Source organism: Antechinus flavipes, chromosome 1 (assembly GCF_016432865.1).
Source record: "Antechinus flavipes isolate AdamAnt ecotype Samford, QLD, Australia chromosome 1, AdamAnt_v2, whole genome shotgun sequence".
Classification (NCBI taxonomy): domain Eukaryota; kingdom Metazoa; phylum Chordata; class Mammalia; order Dasyuromorphia; family Dasyuridae; genus Antechinus; species Antechinus flavipes.
In genome coordinates this window covers 496,354,153-496,376,298 of record NC_067398.1, presented here as the reverse complement: position 1 = coordinate 496,376,298, position 22,146 = coordinate 496,354,153, and the positions used below count along the sequence as shown (strand labels likewise).

The 22,146-nt window shown below is 34.8% G+C and overlaps 1 protein-coding gene across 1 annotated transcript in view; it reads left to right on the top strand.

Annotated features, from left to right (window-relative positions):
- Window positions 1-22,146, top strand: part of GATA6 (GATA binding protein 6) — a 40,473-nt gene that overhangs the window by 13,816 nt on the left and 4,511 nt on the right. Inside the window, exons 5-6 of the mRNA XM_051970352.1 lie at window positions 1,287-1,374; window positions 1,471-1,574. Coding sequence (XP_051826312.1) covers window positions 1,287-1,374; window positions 1,471-1,574 — 192 coding nt within the window. The remainder of the gene's footprint in view (window positions 1-1,286; window positions 1,375-1,470; window positions 1,575-22,146) is intronic.

Here is a 22,146-nt window from a genome sequence, read left to right as displayed (position 1 = left end):
TCGCAGACTAACTTATTTATGAATGTAAGAAAATCAGTATAGCTTTTTAATCTTACTTTGTATATGTCTAAATAGGTACAAAGTATCAATGTTTTTGTTATCAGTACCAGAATTTTCATTTTGAAAAATGGCATAAAATATCATTAATATCTAGAGCTTCTTTATTTTATTGGGAAGGGAGATGTGGAATATATTAAGTATGTAAAAGTTGGAATTGTAAATTGGATTTAGTTTTTCTCTAGAATGAAAAACTTAATCTATTACCTCTCCATATGTGAGTTGATTGAAAAAAAGTGTAAACTAAAGTAGAGATGTTCTGGTTAGCAAATCATTCCCTCCCCCTTCTTCCTCCCCCACCTTTTTAAATTTTAATAGCTTTTTATTTACAAGTTATATGTATGGATAATTTTACAGCATTGACAATTGCCAAACCTTTTGTTCCAATTTTTCCCCTCCTTCCTCCCACGCCCTCCATTAGATGGCAGGATGACCAATACATGTTAAATATATTAGAGGATAAATTAAATACAAAATAAGTATACATGTCCAAACCATTATTTTTCTGTACAAAAAGAATCAGATTTTGAAATATTGTATAGTTAGCCTGTGAAGGAAATCCAAAATGCAGGCGGGCAAAAATATAGGGATTGGGAATTCGATGTAATGGTTCTTAGTCATCTCTCAGAGTTCTTTCGCTGGGTGTAGCTGGTTCAGTTCATTACTGCTCCATTGGAACTGATTTGGTTCATCTCATTGCTGAAGATGGCGTAGTCCATCAAAATTGATCATCATATAGTATTTTTGTTGAAGTATATTATCATTCCTTTTTTTTAAATGAAAAAGTTCATTAACAGACCTTTTTTATTTGATAGGGGAGGGTGGTGATGGATTAACTATATAAAAGTTATCAAAACCATCATTGTAACTTCAAATTGGCCCTCCAATTATTTTTTAGAATGAAAAATTTAATCTCTTATTTTTTTCCTGCCAATAAGTGGGCTTAGTGAAAAATATATATACTAAAGTGAAGTAGTAGTGGTGTTCTGTTTTGTAACTCATTACTTTTTTAATGTAAGAATTCTGTATGAATATTGAGATGAAGAGGGCAAGTGATGCTTGCTTTGCTTATATGAAATTGTTTTGTAAAATTGATGGGACTGAGATTTCATACATGTTCTTTTACCAGATAGACATGTTTGCAAAAATTAGTTGCAACTACAGTTTCATTTCTTTTCGAAGAAGTATTTACTAAACTTTATGTTCTGTATGGAATTTTTTTCCATTAGGTTCCCAGACCACTTGCTATGAAGAAAGAGGGAATTCAAACCAGGAAGAGAAAACCAAAGAACATAAATAAGTCAAAGTCATGTTCTGGTAAATATAAAATAGAGAATTTAATTGCAAAATCTTTGCCAAAGTTAAGAAAGGAAGCAATACATATAGTTATGGTGTTAATTATGTCTGTTTTAGGTAACAATAACAATGCAGTTCCTATGACTCCAACTTCCACATCTTCAAACTCTGATGATTGTAGCAAAAATGCTTCTCCTACCACACACACCACAGCCTCAGGGGTAAGTGATAAAAAGACTACGGTACCTTTCCTTCTAAAGTAGAGTTCTCTATAGTATGTTATCTCAGTTTTTATCTTATCTAGTAGTTAAAATAATCTAAACCAACAGTTTAGTTTAGTTAGCTGATACTTGAATAGTTTTTTTTTTTTTTTTAAAGGAAATTACATTTAAATGTAAACATATGACAAACTTAAGTACTTTACAAACCTCTTAATTAAGATCCATATCATTTTTATGGTTAAATTAACTCATATGTAAAACCAAGAAGTTTTGGTTTGAAGAGCCTTAAATTGTTTTATTTCCAAGTTTTTATCTTAGTCACGTGTACCACAAATATAGATCAGAAAAAAATACCAGGTCAATAGCCGACTGGAATCCAGGATTGATAGTATTTTAAAAGTCAGTTACCTTGCCTTATCAGGACTTTTATTATCTATTCAAACCAAAGCTTATTCTAATTTATTATGTGTTGTATATACAAAGTTCTGTCTTCACCATAGAGTCTTGTCTATAGCTGTGTAATATCTTGCTGTCTTATATGACTTTTTTCAAACTATGTTAGTGATGTCACCTGTCTTTACTTCACTGCCTTACAGAAAGATTATGAGGGTGGGTGGGATAGGTAGCTAGGTACGCAGCTAGAAGAGCAAGTCATTGAGGAACCAAGTCATACAGGTTTAAGTGAGTAGAACCCAAGACTTCTAACTCTTAACCACTCTTTACATGTAGATGCCAACTTGTCTTAAATATTCTACCTTATATGTTTAGTAAGTAGTGTGTTGTCAGAATATTAATCTACTGAGGCTATGAAGTAGCTTAAGTTTATTCTTTATTAAAAAACAAAACTCAAAACAAAAATTGTCTTTAAAATGATTTTTTTTTTTTGGTATGTCTCAGTGTTCTCTAACCCAAATTCTTTCCAGCTGTTTCATTACAGAAATATGCAGTTTCACTGTAAAAGTTTCAGAAAGAGAGGGGGGAAAGGGAATCCTTTTCATTTGCTTTTGTTGTTTATAGATGCATCTTAAAGAATTCCTATTGACTTTAGAGAAGATGAACTTGAGGGTATAAGATGATGAGTTTACAAGGACGACAGAGAAAACATTAATTTTTGAGGCTCTTAAGTGGAACACGGTAAACATGGGGAAAGTAAAGGCTAAAAGGACAGTGAAAAATTTTTGTTTTTTTTACTCCAGGTCTATAGAGCTATGATTATGTCTATAAATTGAGTAATACAAACCCAGTTTGCTTTAAAGCTTTATTGATAATTGAGCAAACTTTTTTGTTTTTCTTTTGCATTGACATTCTCTGTCAGTAGACTGTATTACCCCAAGTCATTAGATAATTGCCAAAGTTGTGTTGTATTTTTATTTTGTAAATTCCCCTGGCCCATTGCCTGTTTGGATCTCCTGTTATTATAATAACGGGCACCTTTGTCCAACAATGGGTAATTGAGAATAGAAATCATTCGGGTAGAATGGTTTTTTCTTTTGTGGTTCCTATTTTAAAATCTCAAAGTGAACTACTAGTGATTTAAATCTATTGCTCTCAAGGGGGGAAAAAGCATATTCAGTAAACATCTGTAGTCCTAAGAAGGAGTGAAATTTTGACTCAAGTTGGTTTCTGTTTGGTGCCTTTGGATTTGGACGCTTAGGTCTGTCCCAAGGATGGGGTTTTCTTGTTATAGGTCTGGTCAATGGTAGTTATTATTTCTAGTAAATCACATTGTTGCTATCACCCAGAGAGGAGAGAATATGTCCCACCTGGTAGTCTGCAGATTATTTTGGCTACTTAGTTGTATTTTTTATCCAGAGTAAAGGTCAATTCCTTGTTTAAGGGCCAGGGAAGGCAAAACAACTCACAGACTTTTGGAACTGTTTGGAGAATGAGAGATGAGTTCTTCTGTTATAAACCACGTGTCTACTATGCTGAGCTGGGTCCTAACTTCACCACTAGACCAACTAGAGCCTGTAGCTGTTAGCTTTAGGTTCAATCCCATTCTAGCATGACCTGCTCATAGAGTAAGCTGCAAATAGGAGATGTATCTAGAAGCATGACTAATCACTCCTCTGCCACCCCTTCCCCCAATACAATTCCTTTACCAGTATTTCACAAATGGATGCACTGATGGTCTTGGTCATCATCTCATTGATATTTGGGAGAGACATTTTTTTCCCCTGTACATGTAAAAAAAACAACTCTCCCCCTCCCCCAAAACAAAACAAAACAAAACAAAACAAAACAAAACAAAACAAAACAAAAACTACATGCTATTTCTCCTCTTAGAGCAAAATTTCCTTGAAGGCAGACTAATTTTTCTCTGTATTCCCAGGAGCTGGCCCAATATGGGGCCTAGAATAGGAGTTTGTATTCTTGTTGACCTATCAAAAAATTTCTACTTCTTGTTTCCTCTCCAAAAACCTGTGTTGTCCAGAAATGAAGCTTTTGTGATTCATAGGCTTCTAGACCTCTCTTTCCCCACTATCTAAAGCTATACTCATCTCTTTAACATTATTAATGTCCCCCTTCTTGACATCACCTCTAGAGAGGGAGATTTTGGTCATTTTTAATCTTGGAGAATTTTGCATACTTTAGGTTCCTTTCCAATCTGAGTAGCGGCCACTAAAGATCAGAAGGCAAAAAAAATCTGAGGAATTCTGGAGGGTCTAAATTATTTAGAGGAAAAATGGGGGTTTTGTTTCTTTTAGTGCTTCATTGTATCAATTGTCATTAATCCTCTGGTCAGGACTGCTGGAGATGAGTTGGCAGTACTTTTTCATGTCGTTTTCCAAGTGACCTTGATATGCAGGATCATAGGACCATTCAATTTTTTAATTTAATTTGTGAATTTTGAAATTGTCCCATTATCAGTCATTATTCAAGGAAGGGACTTTATAACTATTTATTTTGCAGATGATGAAGCTGAGACTAAAAAGGCTAAAGGAAAGGCCACAAAAAGCTAAAATTCAAGTCTAAATTTCCTGATTTCAGATCCAATACTATTTCCATTGTGCAGCAGAAATGTCATCTGACTTAACCTTGAGGATCTCTGGTGTTGGAGAATTGAGCCCATTTTATATTCAGATAGCTCCAAATGTTAGGTATTTTATTATGTTGTGCTGAAATCTGCCTCTTTGTAATTGCCACCCATTTCCCCATAGAACAAGTTGACTTCCTTTTCTACATAACAACCTTTCAAACATTAGAGGGAAATAATCATAACTATTATGACTTCTCTTTTCCAGGATTAATATACTGAGTTTCAATTTAATCCTTATATGTCATAAAATTGAGGCCCCTGAGCAAGAGGAATTCTGTTCACTAATCTAGTTATCCCCTTTCATTCTTCCTTAGTTTAACATCGTCATTTCCAATTAATGCCAGAATTGAACATAATATTCAAGGTATAATCTCTTCAAGGTGAAGTACAATGGACTTTCTCCTTCCTGGCCCCAATATAATAATATACTCACAGACTTGTTAAAACCAACTTGTACCATTTTAAGCTGATAAAATTGCAAATGCTATGAATCAGAGCTTGATTTTATTATATTGTTGATTGTCTAGATTTACAAAATAGTGGAGAATGATGTTAAAAGAGATTTTCTCCAGAAAGCCTGTTGTTAAACATTACCAGCACATCTATGAACACACTAAACTATACCATTCAATGTAGCCTAGAGAAACATTCACTTTTTGGTGGTAAATCATATTTTACTTTTTGCTTCTGTTGAGCTTGGGGTTCATGACAATACACAAACTTTTTAAAGGTGAACTTTCAAGTCATATCTCCCTATTATACTCATGAGGTTTTTTTTTTTTTTTTTGAACACAAAAATAGGATTTTGCACTTATCTATGTTTTTAAAAGTCATCTTATCAGCTTTATTTATAGTCTGTCAAGATTTTGGCTCACTAACTTAAGTTTTCTGACTTTAATCTTCCTTCTTTTGGAAATTGGAACAAATGGTCTTCTCCAGTCCTATAGTCCCTCTCCCATGCTCTATGCTCCTTTTTCTTTCAAACATAACAGTTATGTCTACCAATTCTTTCTGTCTTCTAGAGTGTAAGGTAGTATGTCTGGGCATGGTGATTTCAAGGCCATATGGAATTTTATTACGTGCTTAATTGTGGGTTTCAACTTCCTCTTATCCCAATTTTGTTCTGTCCTTTCTAAACTAAATGGCATTCTCCATAGCAGAAAAAGCAGAAATAAAATAAAAATTAGGCATTCCTTTGTCATCGGACATTGTCCCATTCACCCTTAGCAATAATCCTATCTGTTCTGTAACTTCTTTTCCTCAACATACCTAAAACTGTATCTTTCATTAGTATTAGCTTTCTTTGCCAACCTGAGCTCATTCTGATTTTTGGCACTTCAGACACTATTCTTACCTATACCTTCCCATTCTTCCATATCACGTGCATGTCTTAACAAATGTTTAAAATGGTTTCTGAATTTTGTGTATATTCAAATCAGCTTATTTAGCCATGCCTCTCATTCCCACCTCTTTTGAAGGGAAGAGAGGAGAGAGAGAGACAGCCAAGCAACATAGAAAGATGGAAGCAGAAACACAGACCAAAATCAGGGAGACTTGTCATCTGTGTTCCTCATCTTTATCATTTTTCTGTCCAGGTGATTTGTAATGTGGTCTAGTGACCACATTAATCATTAAATGACATTATTAGTTACAATAATATGGTCATTAGACTATTAGCAAGATCTAATGACCATATTATTTCTGATTCAGCCTAGTGTGATCATTACCCAAATGTTCTCTAGTATGTTTCTTCTCTTCTTGTTCCTAGATTTTCCCACATGGCTTTAAATTTCTAATATAGAAGTAATATTCCACTCCCCATCTTTTTATTTATTAAATAAACATTTTTATTTAATCTATCCATTTCCATCTACATAAGGTATATTCTTCCTCATGGTTTTCATTTTGCAAGACAATAAGATCAAATTTGCTTCTTTGTATTAGCATCTCAGGTTTACTTTCCTTGCTACCATAATTTTTACATTTAATATATAGCTATCTCAAACTATAAGTTTTATTATTTCCTCTGAAGAGACAATTTGTACTTCTATTGTCCTCCCTAAATATTGCTTTCCCTGGTGCTCATTTATATAGGACACATGTAGGAGATGTTCTATTTCCTTTTCGGTTTAAAGTGTTTTTAGAAGAGTTGGGAGGTTTTAAAAGATTTGTGAGATATCAGGCAAATTACCTTATCCCTGATAGTAGAGCTTGTCATTCCTACCTTTTAATTCATTTCCCAGAATTCCCAATCCTGTTATTATAAATTATGTTCTTAACTATTTCCTCATCTGCTTTTCTTTTCCAAAGGCCTTGTTCATATAAGGCAACGGTGATGAAAATACGATGTGTGCTCCTATAATTCTCATATTTTTGCTCAAAACTTTATAATTTTCTTTCAAAGGCATTTGACCTCTCTGAGCCTGTTTACTCATTATAAGGTACAGGTAATGATGGGCATATGACATAGCTCATTAGATTATTATGAAGGTCAGATGAGGTCATGTCTGAAAAGTTCTTTGCAGGTTACAAATATCAATGATTACCATAACTAATAGAATTTTTATCATATAGTTAAGAATATTTTGATGAGGGATCAATCCTAAAAGAGCATTTTTTTAAAGTGAGGAGCTAAAATAAATTTTAAAAAATTCTAGTGGAGCTATTCTTCTCTTAGTAGTAGTAGTAATAATAATACTTGGCATTTATATAGTACTTTAAGATTCTAAATGACTTTATAATTATTATTTCATTTGATTCTTAGAACAATATTGGGAGGTGGGTGATACTATTATTCCCATTTTACAGAAGTGGAAAATGAGACTGATAGAGGTCAAGAGACTTGCTAAGAGTCTGAGGCTGGATTTGAACTTGGATTTTCTTGTATCCAGGCTCAGCACTATAGCACTATGTCCACTGTGCTACCTACCTAAACTTATCAGCCACTTACAGAGCAGTGTTTATAGAATCAGTGATATTGTTGTTGTCTTTATACAAAGACAGATGAAAAATCAAACCTTACCCAAATGCAGGGATAGTTGTGTTCTAGAAAGAAAGACTCAACTTGTAATCCAATGACCTGGTCACTAATTAGCTGTGTGTATTCTTGGGCAAATCACATTTTTTCTCTGAAATCCATTTTTTTTTAACCTGCAAAAGGAGGGAGACTAAATTATCTCTACACTCCTTTGTATTCCTTAATATCCTATGATACTATGGGCCCGTAATCAAAGGCAATTTCTAATGTCTAGATAGAAATCTAGTTGTCATTCAAGTCACATAGAAACCATGGGCTGAAATAAAGGTCATGGTATTAGCAAAGACTAGATTCTACTTTTTGTTGGGAATAGTAGGTTCATAGTTTAGAGCTACAAAGCATCTTAAGGCCTTTAAACTTAGTACAATATCTAGCTCATGTTATTGTTTTCAATCATTTTTCTTGACTCTTCTTGACCCCCATTTAGGTTTTTCTTGGCAACGATACTGGGGTGGCTTGCCATTTACTTCTCCAGCTCATTTTACAGATAAGGAAACTGAGGCAAATAGGGCAAAATGACTTGCCCAGGATCACACAGCTAATAAGTGTTTGAAGATGAATTTTCCCACCCCTAGACCTGGCACTCTATTCACTGTGCCCCGCAAAGGGCTTACAGACTGCTAAGGGGATATTTTGACCCTAATTACTATAATATACAATATTATAAATATACAGAATTGTATTTTTCCAGCCCTATCTTTTCTTAGCTCTAGGCCCACATCAGTGATTGTCTATTGAATATCTCTAACTGGATGTGCCATAGGTGCCTCAAACTCATAGTCTCTCCCCCCAGAATTGATCTTTCTTTCTCACTTCTCTATTTCTATGGAAGGCAAAATCATCATTCTAATTCACCTGTGTCTGCAACCTCATCCTCCAGTCTTCATCCACTTTCATTTTACACCTCTAATCAAAGGTTCTACCATACCTCATGAACCAGAACGTGGTTACTTCCCTAGTTCAGGCCTTTAATACCCCCAAAACATTTCCTTTTTTCTAACTTATCCTTCAGGCAGCAAAGTGCTATTCCCCAAATACAGGTGGGCTTTTTGCGATTTAATATGTAAAATCTATAAAATATGGCTTTAGCTTATATTTCTAGGCTTATTAGAATGGAAGCTTCTTGAGGGCTGGTATCCTTTTTGCTTGCATTTGTATAACGTATTAGCATAGTGCTTGGCATGTAGTAAATGTTTAATAGTTTTAAATTTATACATTTATTTATTTATAGACCACTGACTTTCATGTACTCTGCTTTTCTACAAAAATGGTCTACTGGTTATCCTTTGTAACAACCTTTTATCTCTCTACTCAGTGCTTTGGGCAGGTTATTTTCCTGGAATGAACTGCCACCTCACTTCTGCTGATTAGATTTTCCAATCCTCTTGAAAGCCACATGCTTTCTCCTACAAAGACCTTCTCCTCTTTCCTGCTGTTAATGTGTACCACTGAAATCACCGTATATATTTATTTAACATTTGTATATACTGTTTTCCCCTAGAACCTAAACTACTTTGCTAGGAGAGACTTTTTTTTTAAATGTCCTTCATGATAATGGATAGACAGCCAGCTTCAGAACTAGGGATACCTGATTTCAAGATATCTTTTTTACAATTAAGCTGATTGTGGGACATTTGGCAAACCACTCCACTCTTTAGTGCTACTCTCTTAGAGTAATAGGTGAGATGCCAGCAAGTTGCCAGTCTGTAGTGTTAGAGGGAGTTTTCCCTACTTGAGAGTTCCTCCATCATTTTCATCATCATCATCACCACCACTATCACCTATATCACCGTAATCGCTGGTATTTATTTAGGGTTTTAAACTTGACAAAATGCTTCACATATATAGTCTTAATTTGATTCTTACAATAGCCTTGGGAGGTAGCACTGTTATTCCCATTTTAAAGGTAAGGAAATGAGGCATAGTGCCTGTACTTAATAAATATTTAGTAAGGCAAATGGAAGTTACTGTCTTAGGACAATTAAATCAAAAGTTTAGACATCTCCCTGAACAAATGAACAAACAAAACAAAACTCAATGACAAAGGAAAATAAAACCCCAATCCTTATTGTCTTGTACAGTGTTTGACAGAGTAGGCATTTAATAAATGTTTGTTGGTTGACTTAAATGCTTTATCATTGCTAGAAAGTTTGAGAAGAGATTAATCTCTGGAGCGACTCCAAGGAAGTAAAGCTTCATCTCTTAGAGGGAAGACCAAATCTATAGTAGGTGACAATACCCAGAAAGGGAAGTACAATATCTTATCTTGAGCAAAAGGATACATCATTCAGAGTTTTAAAAGTGTTAACAAAGTGGTTTTCTCAGAACCATTAGGAGATCATCATATTTTATAAATATGGACACTAAGGCTCTGCAGAAGTGAACTGACTTGTCCATAGTTACACTGGCAGGATTAAAATTCGTGTCTTTTTCCTTTAAGTACTTTTCATTGATTCAACTGATCACATTGTCTCTACCTGTAACATAGTTAGCCACCTTAGGAAACATTTAGAACAGACAGCCTGATACAAATACGTTACTTATTATCTCTCCTTTTCCTGACTTGCTTTTTTAGATATTTATTATAACACTCTTAACATAGTAAAATTGTATGCAGTCCATTGTTCCTTTTGTTTTTACATAATTTAAAAATTTATTCCTTACCATCTCCTATGCATTTAACCACCCCTTATAACAGAGTATTTAAAAAAAAAAATCAACAAAACTAATCAACTATAATTTATAGCATGTAACTTTATTCCATGCCCATAGCCCTTTTGCAAAGAAGGGAGGAAGGTGTATTTCTTCACTTGATCATTATAATTATCTAGGCTTCTATTTTGCTTTTTGACTCTACCTATTTACGTTGGTATAGTTATTGTGTGTTGTTGGTTCTATCTAATTCACTTTCTATCAGTTCACATGTCACCTCAACTTTTTATTTTTCCTTATTTGTCCTGATCATTTATTTTAAAGATTAAAAATTGGTAGATTCTTTTGGTGGACAAATTAAATTACTAAAATACTCTTCTATATATATTAGCTTCTATGATAATCACTTATGTTTATATTATGCCTTAGTGCTTTTGCATGTGTTTTCAATTGAAATCTGTGAGATAGGGAATGATGCTGGAGCCAACTGCTTAAGAGTCAATTGCTAAATTTACACTGTGGGCAGTTTAGCCTTCAGAAATGGGCAGATTCTACAAATCTAAAAATATTGTTTTTTTATTGATTACTTAGGTTTAATAAAGTGTGAAGAAAATTATAATAATGCAGGTATAGACACTTTTTCCCAGAGAGGTGGATATTTAGCATTTACAGTACACCCTCAATTGATAAAATTTACACTGAGTGTGATTTAAGGTTTACAAAGAGTCAACACTTCCTGATAAATAATCCTGTGAGACTAAAGTGTATGCCATTTCTTATTCCTTGAGAGATGAAAAAATAGGTCAGAGAGGCTATGTGACTACCTCTAGTGTCATGTGCCTAGTAATAGATGGAATTAGGACTTAAACCTGAGTCTTGTGACTTCTAAAGGTAATGTTTCCCCTTACCCCCAGGTATACCATGTTCTAGAAATATTTGGCTTCTTTAAAATACTTCTATTATTAAAGAAACTTCTCTGATAATTCTATTAAAGTTATGGAGTTCAACATGTAATATTGAAATTATTGCCATAAAAAAGTAACACAATATAATTAGGCTAGCATGTGGCTCTTTTGGTAATTGACTCTTATTTCAGGGCACACTACTACCTTGCTAAAGAAACCTGAGCTAGCTCTGCATCAGATCTCTTATCCAGCCAGTTGTGAAGCCAGACCCAAGCCAGGCTCCCAAGCTCCTTTCTTTGTAGATGGTAGGAACTTAATCTAGTTCTTATTTCTCTGAAAAGCATATTCTCTTCCTTCCCTACCTCCCCCCCAGATCACTTAAAATTTTTTTTAAAAGGATTTTTGATATATTTTAAAAATATCAACTACAATCCCAATATATCCTTCCCCATCCCAGGGAGCTATTTTTTTTTTTTTTAAAGAACTAAAATAATAGGAAAACAAAAGTAATTGAGCAGAACTAACCATGACATAGCAGATGGATCCAGATATTTTTATGTTTTTAATTTAAAAAAATTCTGAATGTAAACATAACCCCCCAAACAAACATTTTTATGTGCAAAGTAGAGCACAAGAATATTGTTTATGAAACTGGGTCTGTTCAGCATTGGTTGCTCTTTTTAACTTGTTACTTTCAAAATTATCCAAGTTTTCTGCACTTCCTTCAAAGCTTCCTTTTGATTTTCTCTTGTACTTTTTCAACTGTTTCAATGACTTTCCTATTTTTGTTGTTGTTGGTTTGGTTTGGATAAAGCTTACTAATTTTGTTCTAAGCTATTTGGCTTCCTTCTAATTATTTCATTTTTCACTTTCCATTCCATTTCTTTTTGTTGAGGCATTTGGGGTTAAGTGACTTCCCCGAGGGTCACATAGCTGAGAAATGGTAAGTGTCTGAGGTCAAATTTGAACTCAGGTCCTCCTAACTTCAGGGCTAGGGCTCTATTTAGTATGCCATCTAGTTGCCCCACTTCCATTTCTTCTTAGCTATTCTTTTAGTACTTGTTTTTCCCCTCTTTGAGTCTCTGCTTGCAGGTTGTTATTTGGATAGATAATTCTTTATAGATGTTGATCTTATTTTCTCCTATCAGTTCCTAGATTGAGATGTTTTGCCTGGGGAAGGTTTTCTCTGTTATGATTTTGGGTGAGATGGTGGGCCTTGGTTAGTCTTAACATGGACCATCTGCATCCCTGTCCTGACTTAGAACTCCCTGAAGCTTTGAGGTTTTAGAGTTGTGTATATTCAAAGCCTTCTATAATTTCAGTATAAAATGCTGGGGAACTTAGAATCTGTGTCTCAGTCTGAATGCTGCTGAACCTGGACTGTTTGCTTCCAAAGTCCATGCTGTGGGTTTCCAAGCACCCTGGGGCTTTCTCAGAGGGAGTTCTCTGCTCTTGTTGTTTCTGGATCAAAAACACTGCAGGCTATTAGTATCTCTGGTCTTTCTCTGGTTGTGCTAGTGCTAGCAGAACCCCCCTTTCCCATTGTGTGTGTACTTTTTATGACATTTTGTGTATTTCGGGGGTGGTTAAATTTTCTCATTAGATTTCTTGATCATTATTCTGTCTGGTGCTATTTTTAGGTTTTTGCTAGAGAAGGTATGTGGAAGTTGGGCTGTCTGCCTCTGTTAGGGCAGCCATCTTGATTAGAAGTCCCAAGTCTAAAATTATATGTAGTGTTCCACATCCAGAGTCTCCAACTCTGCAAAGAAAACAGGAGGAATGGGTATTGTACAGTAGGCCAACAATTCAAAAATCCTACTTTGCTAATTGACTAGCATAGGAGCTAACATACAATTGATTATAAACTAGTTACAAATATTCAAAATAAATTGCTTTTAGTAATTCGTAAAGAGAGGTGGGTTCTTAGGGAAGCTTTAATACCTTTGCTAGTTACCTTGGAGCTCCTGGTTTTGATGTTGTCATACACAAACATTTGAAGAAGATAAAGAAGGCTAGGTAAAAGATATTTAATGTAAACTGTAGTTTAACTTACATTACCTTTAACATTTTGTTGGGGGATAGTGAGGAAAAAAAGATCTAGATTCTAACTATTCTATTGGGATAGTAAACCCCTGCCTCCCCAACATATACATATATATGTGTATGTGTAGTGTATGTGTGTGTGTGTGTATGCAACTAAATGATACAGGGAAATAGAACATTGTATTGGAATCGGGAAGATTCATCTTAATGAATTTATCATCCAGCACTTATTTGCTTTGTGACTCTGGGCAAGTCACTCAATCCTGTTTGCCTCAGTTTCCATACTTGTAAAATGAGATGGAGAAAAAATGGCAATCCACTTTAGTGTCTTTGCCAAGAAAATCTCAAAATGTGGTCGTGAAGAGTTAAACATGACTGAAATGATTGAAAAAATTACAAATTGAAAGTTAGTCTTTTAAATAGAGGAAATGAAATAGTTTGATGGATTACTAATTGGTTGGATAGCCAAAACCAAAGAGTAGTTGTCAGTGGTTAGTGTCAGTGTAACAGAAGGTCTTGAGTGGAGTTCCCTAGGGAATTTGTACTGTTGAATTTTCTTATCATTGATTTGAATAAAGGCATGGACTGTATGCTCATTGGACTTGTTCAGGTAGATTTCAGAAAAACTTTCCTTCTAGATAGAGCTGTCCCAAAGTGACATGGCTAGCCTCAAAAGGTGATCCCTCTCCCTGGAAATTTTAGATCAGAGACAAGAAAATTACTTATCTCATATGTTATTCTTGGGGCTCTTATTGAATGTGAGTTGGGTTAGATGGTCCCTCAAGATTCTGTAATTCTAAAGTATTGTTAATTGCTTTCATTTGGGAAGAAACCACTTCTCTTTTGAAACCATGTGGTTTAAGGAACTTGATTAGGAAGAAAGGGGCTGACTAACGAGTCAGAATTTTAGTAAATAGATTGTCACTTTATACAAGTTGTTGGATCTTCTGAGTAAAGTCTTTCTGAAGACTTGAAAAGAAAACTCTTTGACTTTAGTCATTTCACTTTGACCTTTGGGAAATCATCTCCATCAAATTTAGTTTCTTATATACTGTAAAAGAGGTGGAAAGGAATATGTCCCAGATAATGCTTGCTCATGTGGCATAATAGAGCACAGACTCATAGATTATTAGATCCAGTCCATTCATTTTACAGATGAGGAAATGTCCTTTAGTGATAAAAATGTAAAAAGTTTCAGAGCTAGCTAATAAGCATCAGAGACAGAATTTGAACACATTAATTTGATTTCTGAAGTTTTTACCTCTTTCATGCAATCTTAAGTTTGAAAAGAGACTTTAGAAATTGAGTAGTCCATTGATTTCCTTGTGTAAATGGGGAAACTGAGGGAGGCCCAGAAGAGAGATGATTTGCTCAAAATAACACAGCTAGTAAATGACAAATAAAATTCAAACCCATACCTTCTGACTCTAATCCTTTGCTCTTCCCTAAGACATCAGGATCTTTCTGCCATCTAGTCCTCCCTCTTCATTTTATAGATGAGGAAATTAAGGTCCTTAGAGAGAAGTGATTTGTCATGTAGCAAGTTTGTTGTACAGTAAGGTCTGGAGAACCCAGTTCTCATAAAGTTAATGGCTTCTCCCACTAGCCAGCATCATTAATTCAAATTTTGGGGAATAATTCAGAACATCAGAGCACATGATAACTAGGGACCACTCTCCCACTTTTATCCTTTGTTCTCTGAAAAAATTTTAAATAAAGGATGAGCTTGACGTTATAGTAATTAATGACTATGCAAGGCAAATAGATAGCATAGTAAATAGCACACTGGGATAGCAGTTAGGAAGAACTCATCTTCTTTAGTTCATATCTGGCCTCAGACTTCCTAGTTGTGTGATCCTGTGTTTACTTCAGTTTCCTCATCTGCAAAATAAGTTGGAGAAAGAAATGGGAAACCACTCCAGCAGCTCTGCAAAGAAAATCTCATATGGAGTCATGAAGATTGAACGTGATTGAAATGACTCAATAAGTAACTAGCTTTTCTTATATTATATTAGAGAATGTAATTCCTTATATCATTCCTTTTGAGATAGTGCATTATGAAATAGCAGTATTTATGGGAAAACCAAGATCCCAAAGTTGTTCCTAAATTCACATACAAGTCAATTCCTATCCATATAGGATGAATAGGAATTCATATAATATAGGAATTTATATAAATATGGTATCCATTTGCAGAAATGTAGTATGATAAAGACAGTGGGACTAGAAGTGATAAAAATTACTGCAGTTGTTGGTATAGCTAATGTGATTATTAAAAAGTTCTATAAAATATCAAATATAAAATCATATGTATTATGGAAATCCTATTAAGGGTTTGCTTTAAATCCACACACAGTTGAATGCCAAACCTATTAGTCGGTACATAAAATCAATTGTATTGTGGTTAGAAATCATAGCTCCTTTGAAAAGCAATGAATCAATTTGTAGCTTTGGTAGTGTTATTTGTTGGTTTTAGAAGCCATTTACTTGTTATCAGTGCATGATAAAATATTTTAACAATGTCTTTGAGGAAAAGAATTGTATTTTGTCTCTGTCTCCCTTATGACTTGTTATGAATTGAATTTAAAATTGCTTTTTATACAATTATACAGAAACGTAATGTTTTATATACCTACTTTTTGAAGTGTTAAAAGTCCAAAGTCTCTTTTCATACATAAGTTTAAAAAAATCATTATCTCTACAAGTCTCAGAGTAGTGAAGTGGTTGAGCCTTATGATGGTGACTCCATTTATAGACAAAGAAATGGAACGACTTCAGGAGGTCATAGACTGAAGCTGGGACAGAAACACATGTCTCCTGACTCCTAAAACAGTGTGTAACCCTCCTAGGGAACGACTCCTAGGGAGTCGGTCATTCATCAGTGTTATTAATATCCTACTTACCTCATGCTGCTATAAACCATGAACATAAATATTTTGCTGGTATTTTATCTCCTCAATCCCTATGTGCCAGGCTCCCTTTCACTCATTTCCCAGTGTGACTGATCACATTGGCTGTGACCATATATGTTGTGGGTCACCTTGTCCAGGAGTTGGTGTTTGCGTGTCGATTTTGTCTTAATTTGTGTATGTGACAATTTCGTTGTGCTCTCCATTTACATGAGGAGCTTTTTTCAAGATCTTATTTTCAACCTTTTTCCTCATTTGGAAAATGTGGCATGCAATAACAATCATGGATATTAATAAGCAGTACCAATAAATTAATATTTAGTTTTCACTTAATCCACCCAGTTTATCACAGAATCATGGCTGATTAGGCAGGTGACTCATTGTTGTGATGTGAGAGGCAGAACACTGGGTAAAGGAACGATAAGACTTTACAGAAGTTGTTTGCTTTTTAACCTGGCTACATGTTTTAAAATATTTCATAAGACCCAACCTTCCTTCTGTTCCCTAGTTCTTCATTGAGAACTTATAAAATTGTCACCAAAGATGAAAAAAATATGTTACAGGAAAACATGACAGAAGTTTTAGAAATCTGGCCTCGAATGCTGTGAAATGTTATTGCTAAATGAATCTTCGAAGAAAATGAATTCCTTTACTGGAACAAAAGTAATTTATTATTCCTTTCATGGATGTCTGCCAAGATCATTCCTAGCAATATGAAGCTCTAATGGGTCTGAAATCAAGCACAGTCTGTATTCACAATGTTGGTCTTCACAAGAATCACCTTCTAGGGAAAAAGAAATATAGTAATGGCCAGGACCTTTAGCACAGATGCCTAGGAAGGGTCATCCTTCACCTCTTTATGAACAATTATATGATCTAGAATTTAGATGAAGATTCAGAAAAAATATTTTTACTGAGTAATGTTCTTAATAAATAGACAAGTTTAAAAAATGAATAAATATTGATTCTTATGAGTAAATAAAATTCCAAGTAAATGTCTGGAAGATGGTTAAACAATGAAGAGAACGCACTCTGCATTTGGTTGTTAATGTGGGATAGAGCCGCAGAATTGTAGGCCTGTATTCCCTGGTGCCACCTTTTATTCTATTAAGGGCCAAGTATTTTCAACTCTAGGCTGTCTCTAATTTACTTATTAGAGTCATAAGGAAGCCTAAGTGTAGTTCAAAGTTTAAACTGAGACATAACTTAGATTAGGAGTGAATTAGTGAATCAGGCAACTGCGCCTCCTGGTCCCAGCTCTCATTGACCATGTCATGTTACTGAGTCTTTCCTGTAATTCCATTTTCCTTGCCCATTAAAGAAGGAAAATAATTTCTACCATCTGGTTCCCTGAGATGTTATACATAGTGAGTGGGAGATGCCTACAAAATCCTTTGAAGTCCTGGAAGAACAGTGCTTTTTAAATAAATTATTGGAAGTTAATAATAATACTCCAGTTTACATAACATTTTTCATCCAGGGACCTAAATACCCCCATTTTCCTAATGGGGGAATTTAGAGACATAGAGATGTGATAACAAAGTGACCTCCTTTTACAGAGGATTTTATTTCTCTAACCAGGGATTTTTTTTTTTTAACCATTGTTTGTTGATTTGAGTGTATTACAAAAATTAGTTAATTCTCCAAATATAATTTTTTAGATGAATTCTCTTAATGTGCTTTTTATACAAAGAGAACTTATCTTGAAAAGGAGTAAATTGTGATAGTAGGATTAGAAATTACCATGCTTTAAATTCTATTTATAACATTGGTCTACTGAACCATTTACCTGGTAAACTGGAAGAGTAGAATTAACCTTAATATATATAACTCAGAAGTTAAGCTGGTTCTTTAGCATACTAATTGGCTTCAAGTTATGACAATAAAAGAATTTTCTATTGGAGAGTTTTAAAAAATTAAATTAGTACTGAACACTTATGAATTATTTTATTTTCCATTTTCCTTAAGGCAGAGAGATAGTTGAGTGTACATTTTTTTTTTTTTTTTAGCACAAATCTTTTGGTCTATAAATAATCTAATTGAATGATTCTGATGATATTACAAGAAAGAAGAATATCACTGAATGTGAACATAACCCCAATTCCCATATGAGTAGAACTTGTGAGATGGAGGTCTTGGGATTTTATTTCTTGGTCCACTGACTTTTATAAATTTTATAGCAGCTAAGTAACACAGCTGATAGCGTGTTGGGCCAGGAGTCAGGAAGACTCATCTTCTTGAGTTCAAATCTCACCTCAGACACTTACTAGCTGTGCGATCCTGGATAAGTCATTTTTGTTTCAGTTCCTTTATTTGTAATATGAACTGGAGTAGGAAATGGTAAACCACTCCAGTATCTTTGCCAAGAAAACCCCAAATGGGGTCTCTCATTAAGAATTGGACAGCAGGGACAGATAGGTGGCTCAGTAGGTAGAACACCAGCTGTGAAGTCAGGAGGACCTGAGTTCAAATGTGACCTCAGAAACTTAACACTTCCTTGCTGTGTGACCCTTGCTAAGTCACTTAACCCCAATTGCCTCAGGGGGAAAAAAAAGAATTGGCAGCATTGAACAAGAAATTTAACCTTATATGGATGCATTGTATAATTGCAATATCAAAAACAATCTACTTAGAGAAGCAGTTGTTTTATATAAACTTTAAGTATTTCCACATAAGTTACTGACACAAATATTAAATCCTTTCCACATTGTGATTGTCATTTAATATACTTGATATACTTTAATAGAGGATAGTATATAGTGGATAATCTATAGAGAATAGAATATAGTGAATTTTTTTCAGGAATGGGGGATTTTAAAAAACTGGCTGAGGATTTATAAATTAATTTTCCTTTTTTTGTGAATCTCTTAAAGGAAGGTTATATATAAAGCACTTATAAAGAAGTCTAACCTAGAGGTTTCAAAACCAGATTAAATAGCGTCAATGGTGAGGATATGTTGGCTTCCTCTCACTAATGAAAAAATTTTAACTACAAATTTACTGAGATGTAATGGAGAGATCAAAGTCAATAGCAGCAGACAGATTTTGAACTGAATGAAGCTAAAGGGCCAGTGCATCTGACATCATCAAAGTCTGAATGCAGCTCCCTGTGCACATGAAGCTGATAAGTTGTTCTGCTTCTTTAAATCCAGACCATATTAAGAATAGATCCCAGTTGAGAAAAATAAATGTAGATTCTTAAGCCATCTTTAGTTTTCTTCCCTCCAAAATGGCATTCTTCTCTGTTGTTCATAAAACAGAGAATCCACTTTCCCTGATCATTTGATCTCATGAAATATACTAAGATTTCTAAAAAGATTTTCATATTTCATTAAAAAGTTGTCCTGTAGAGTGATCATTCTGGGCATATTATTCCTTGTCTCTCCTTTGTCCCAAAACTGTTACTCCAAATATGCAAAATTTTTGGTTTTTCAAGTGGAGAATTCAAAATTAATGAAGGCTATAAGAAGACTCATCTTCCTGAGGTCAAATCTGGACTTAGATACTTACTAACTTGTGATCCTGGGCAAGCCACTTCACTGTAGCCTCAGTTTCCTCATGTAAAAGGAGCTGAAGAAGGAAATGGGAAGTTACTTTCTTTGCCAAGAAAACCCAAATGGGATCACTAAGAGTTAGATACTATTGAAATGACACAACCACAACAAAAATATTTGTGCATAAGAAAATCTGGATAATTTAAAGATTAGTCCAATGCCTTCTTCAGAGGAGTGTGTGTGTGTGTGTGTGTGTGTGTGTGTGTGTGTGTGTGTGTGTGTGTGTGTGTTTGGTATGTCTTCCTGTGGGAGAAACCCAGGATTTCCCTGAAGTCATCTTTCCTTTAAGAGGAGAGCTTTCCAGAACAGCTATCCTGTCTGTCTGTGTTCTACCTAACTTGCCTTGCTTTAGAAGCTAAACCCAGGCTAGGTCTGGTGCTGATAATGCAGTCTTTCAACAGGAAATGTCTCCATTTTTGGTGTTCTGTGGGAGGGTGGGGGCTGATAAGCCGTGAATGGAAACACAGAGCAGATTTCTGCCCCACCCTCATACCCTGCCTGCACTTTGATCAGGGAAATAATGAGTTCCCCTTTCTGGCTAAGTAACAAACAGGTTACAGGGTTGTGCTAACATAAGAGGGCATTGACCCACCCACAGAAAGGGAAGGCCTGGCTACTGAATTGAAGCTAGTTTGACATTCTGAAGACTTCCTGAAGTGTGTTAAAAACCTGAACAATTTACTGCTACCCCTGGTAGGATAAGAAATAGGTAATGTTGAGTTAAAGGGTTTTGAAGGGCTATAGAGGATTTGGAGAAATTAATGAATTAAATGTAGTTCAAGGGCACATATTTTAGAAATAGCCAGAGCAAAGAAAACAATATCATAGGAAAATGAAAAGGCAGAATTTGTAAAAGAGAAAATTAAGTGATCTGGCATTTTGCTAATTCCAGGCTCCTTATTTAAATGGATTCAAGGGTGAACTAATTCATGTATATATGCTTTACTCTGTGTGAGCACTGGAATAGAACATTATTAGTTGTCTGCTTCAGGGGAATACCAGGATCAGCAGCCAGGTGGCACTGAGAACATTTTGGGAATACCCTTGTACATCCTTAGGGTCTTATATGAAATTGAAAAGGAATTGGTTTGTCTTTTTGCCCTCCTGCTTTCCTTTCCTTTCCTCTCATCTCTTGGGCTGTTTGTTGTTCAAAGTAATATCCTCCTCTTCCTTGCTTTCCCTTCCCTAAAGAGCAATTAGAAAAACGGTCATCACATCATTTCACCTTGGATTTATTCCCATTTCTATTTTCTAAGCTCAATGATAGTGGCAATTTGTCTTTACAGAGTGATAGAAATTGGACAGCTTTTAAAGCACTTTAGTTTGGCTTAAGAGATCTCTCACAACCCTGTCCCTAGCCTACCTCTTCTGACTTCATCTCCTGTGATTTCCCTACACAAATTTTCCATTCTGTTAAAGTTGATCTATTAATTGCTTCCCATTTCAACCCCAAGTTGGAGAGGCTGCTCATATTGTGCATCATTCTCTTTCCCCTCCCCTCCTTACTACTTTCATCTCTTTCTTCCCTTCTTCCACTATGCCGCTAGTTACTTAGAATACTTTCTACCTTTCTTTTGTCTTACTTTTTGCTCCATCTGTCTTTCAGTGTCTACTTCAAGTTCAATTTGCTCCATCCAGCCCAGCTCTTACTGATCCTTTTGTTTTTCAGATCATTGCTTATTTCTATTACAAACTGGCACTCATCCTGTTAAAATTCATATATTTATTTATTAAATGATATGGGACTCTCCTCAGAACTGAATCTTAAGAAATTTGAAGGCATGGACTATGCCTAAAACTTTTTTTTTCTCTGTCTCATTGATGTTCTAGCCTAGTGAATCTTGCCTGAGGTATGGTAAACAATATTAGATTAGTCAGAAGATAGGTAACTGGCCATAAATGAGATCTTTGAAAAGAAAATCCCCTCTAGGTATATAATGACAAAGAACACATTTTAGAGTTGAGTTGTAGACATTATAAAATCAGATTAAGGAAAAAATATATATAGTCTATGTTGGAACTAATATAGGTAGGATTGGTTTTTGATGAAGGTGATTATGACAACCCTTTTGCTAAATGTACTACTTGTACTAAATGTAAAAGGGAATACTAATGGTTTTGGGGTGAGCCTGAAAATTCTCAATCTCAGGGGAAAAAAATCATATAAAATGCATCATTTGTACCTTTACTAACCGATGAATTTATAAAAAGGTTTCCATATGTTTAATTTTTATAATCAGAATCAATGGTTTGAACTACTCTAAAGCTTTCTAGGTCAATGAATACTATTGGTGGATACATTTCAAAGTGAAAAATCCTTTTGTGGAATAACTATCAATCTTTAACTTGAGAGAGGAGGTGATGTGATAAAATATATTCACATAATGTTTAAAAGTTTGCAAAGAACTTGATATATGCATTTTCTCATATGA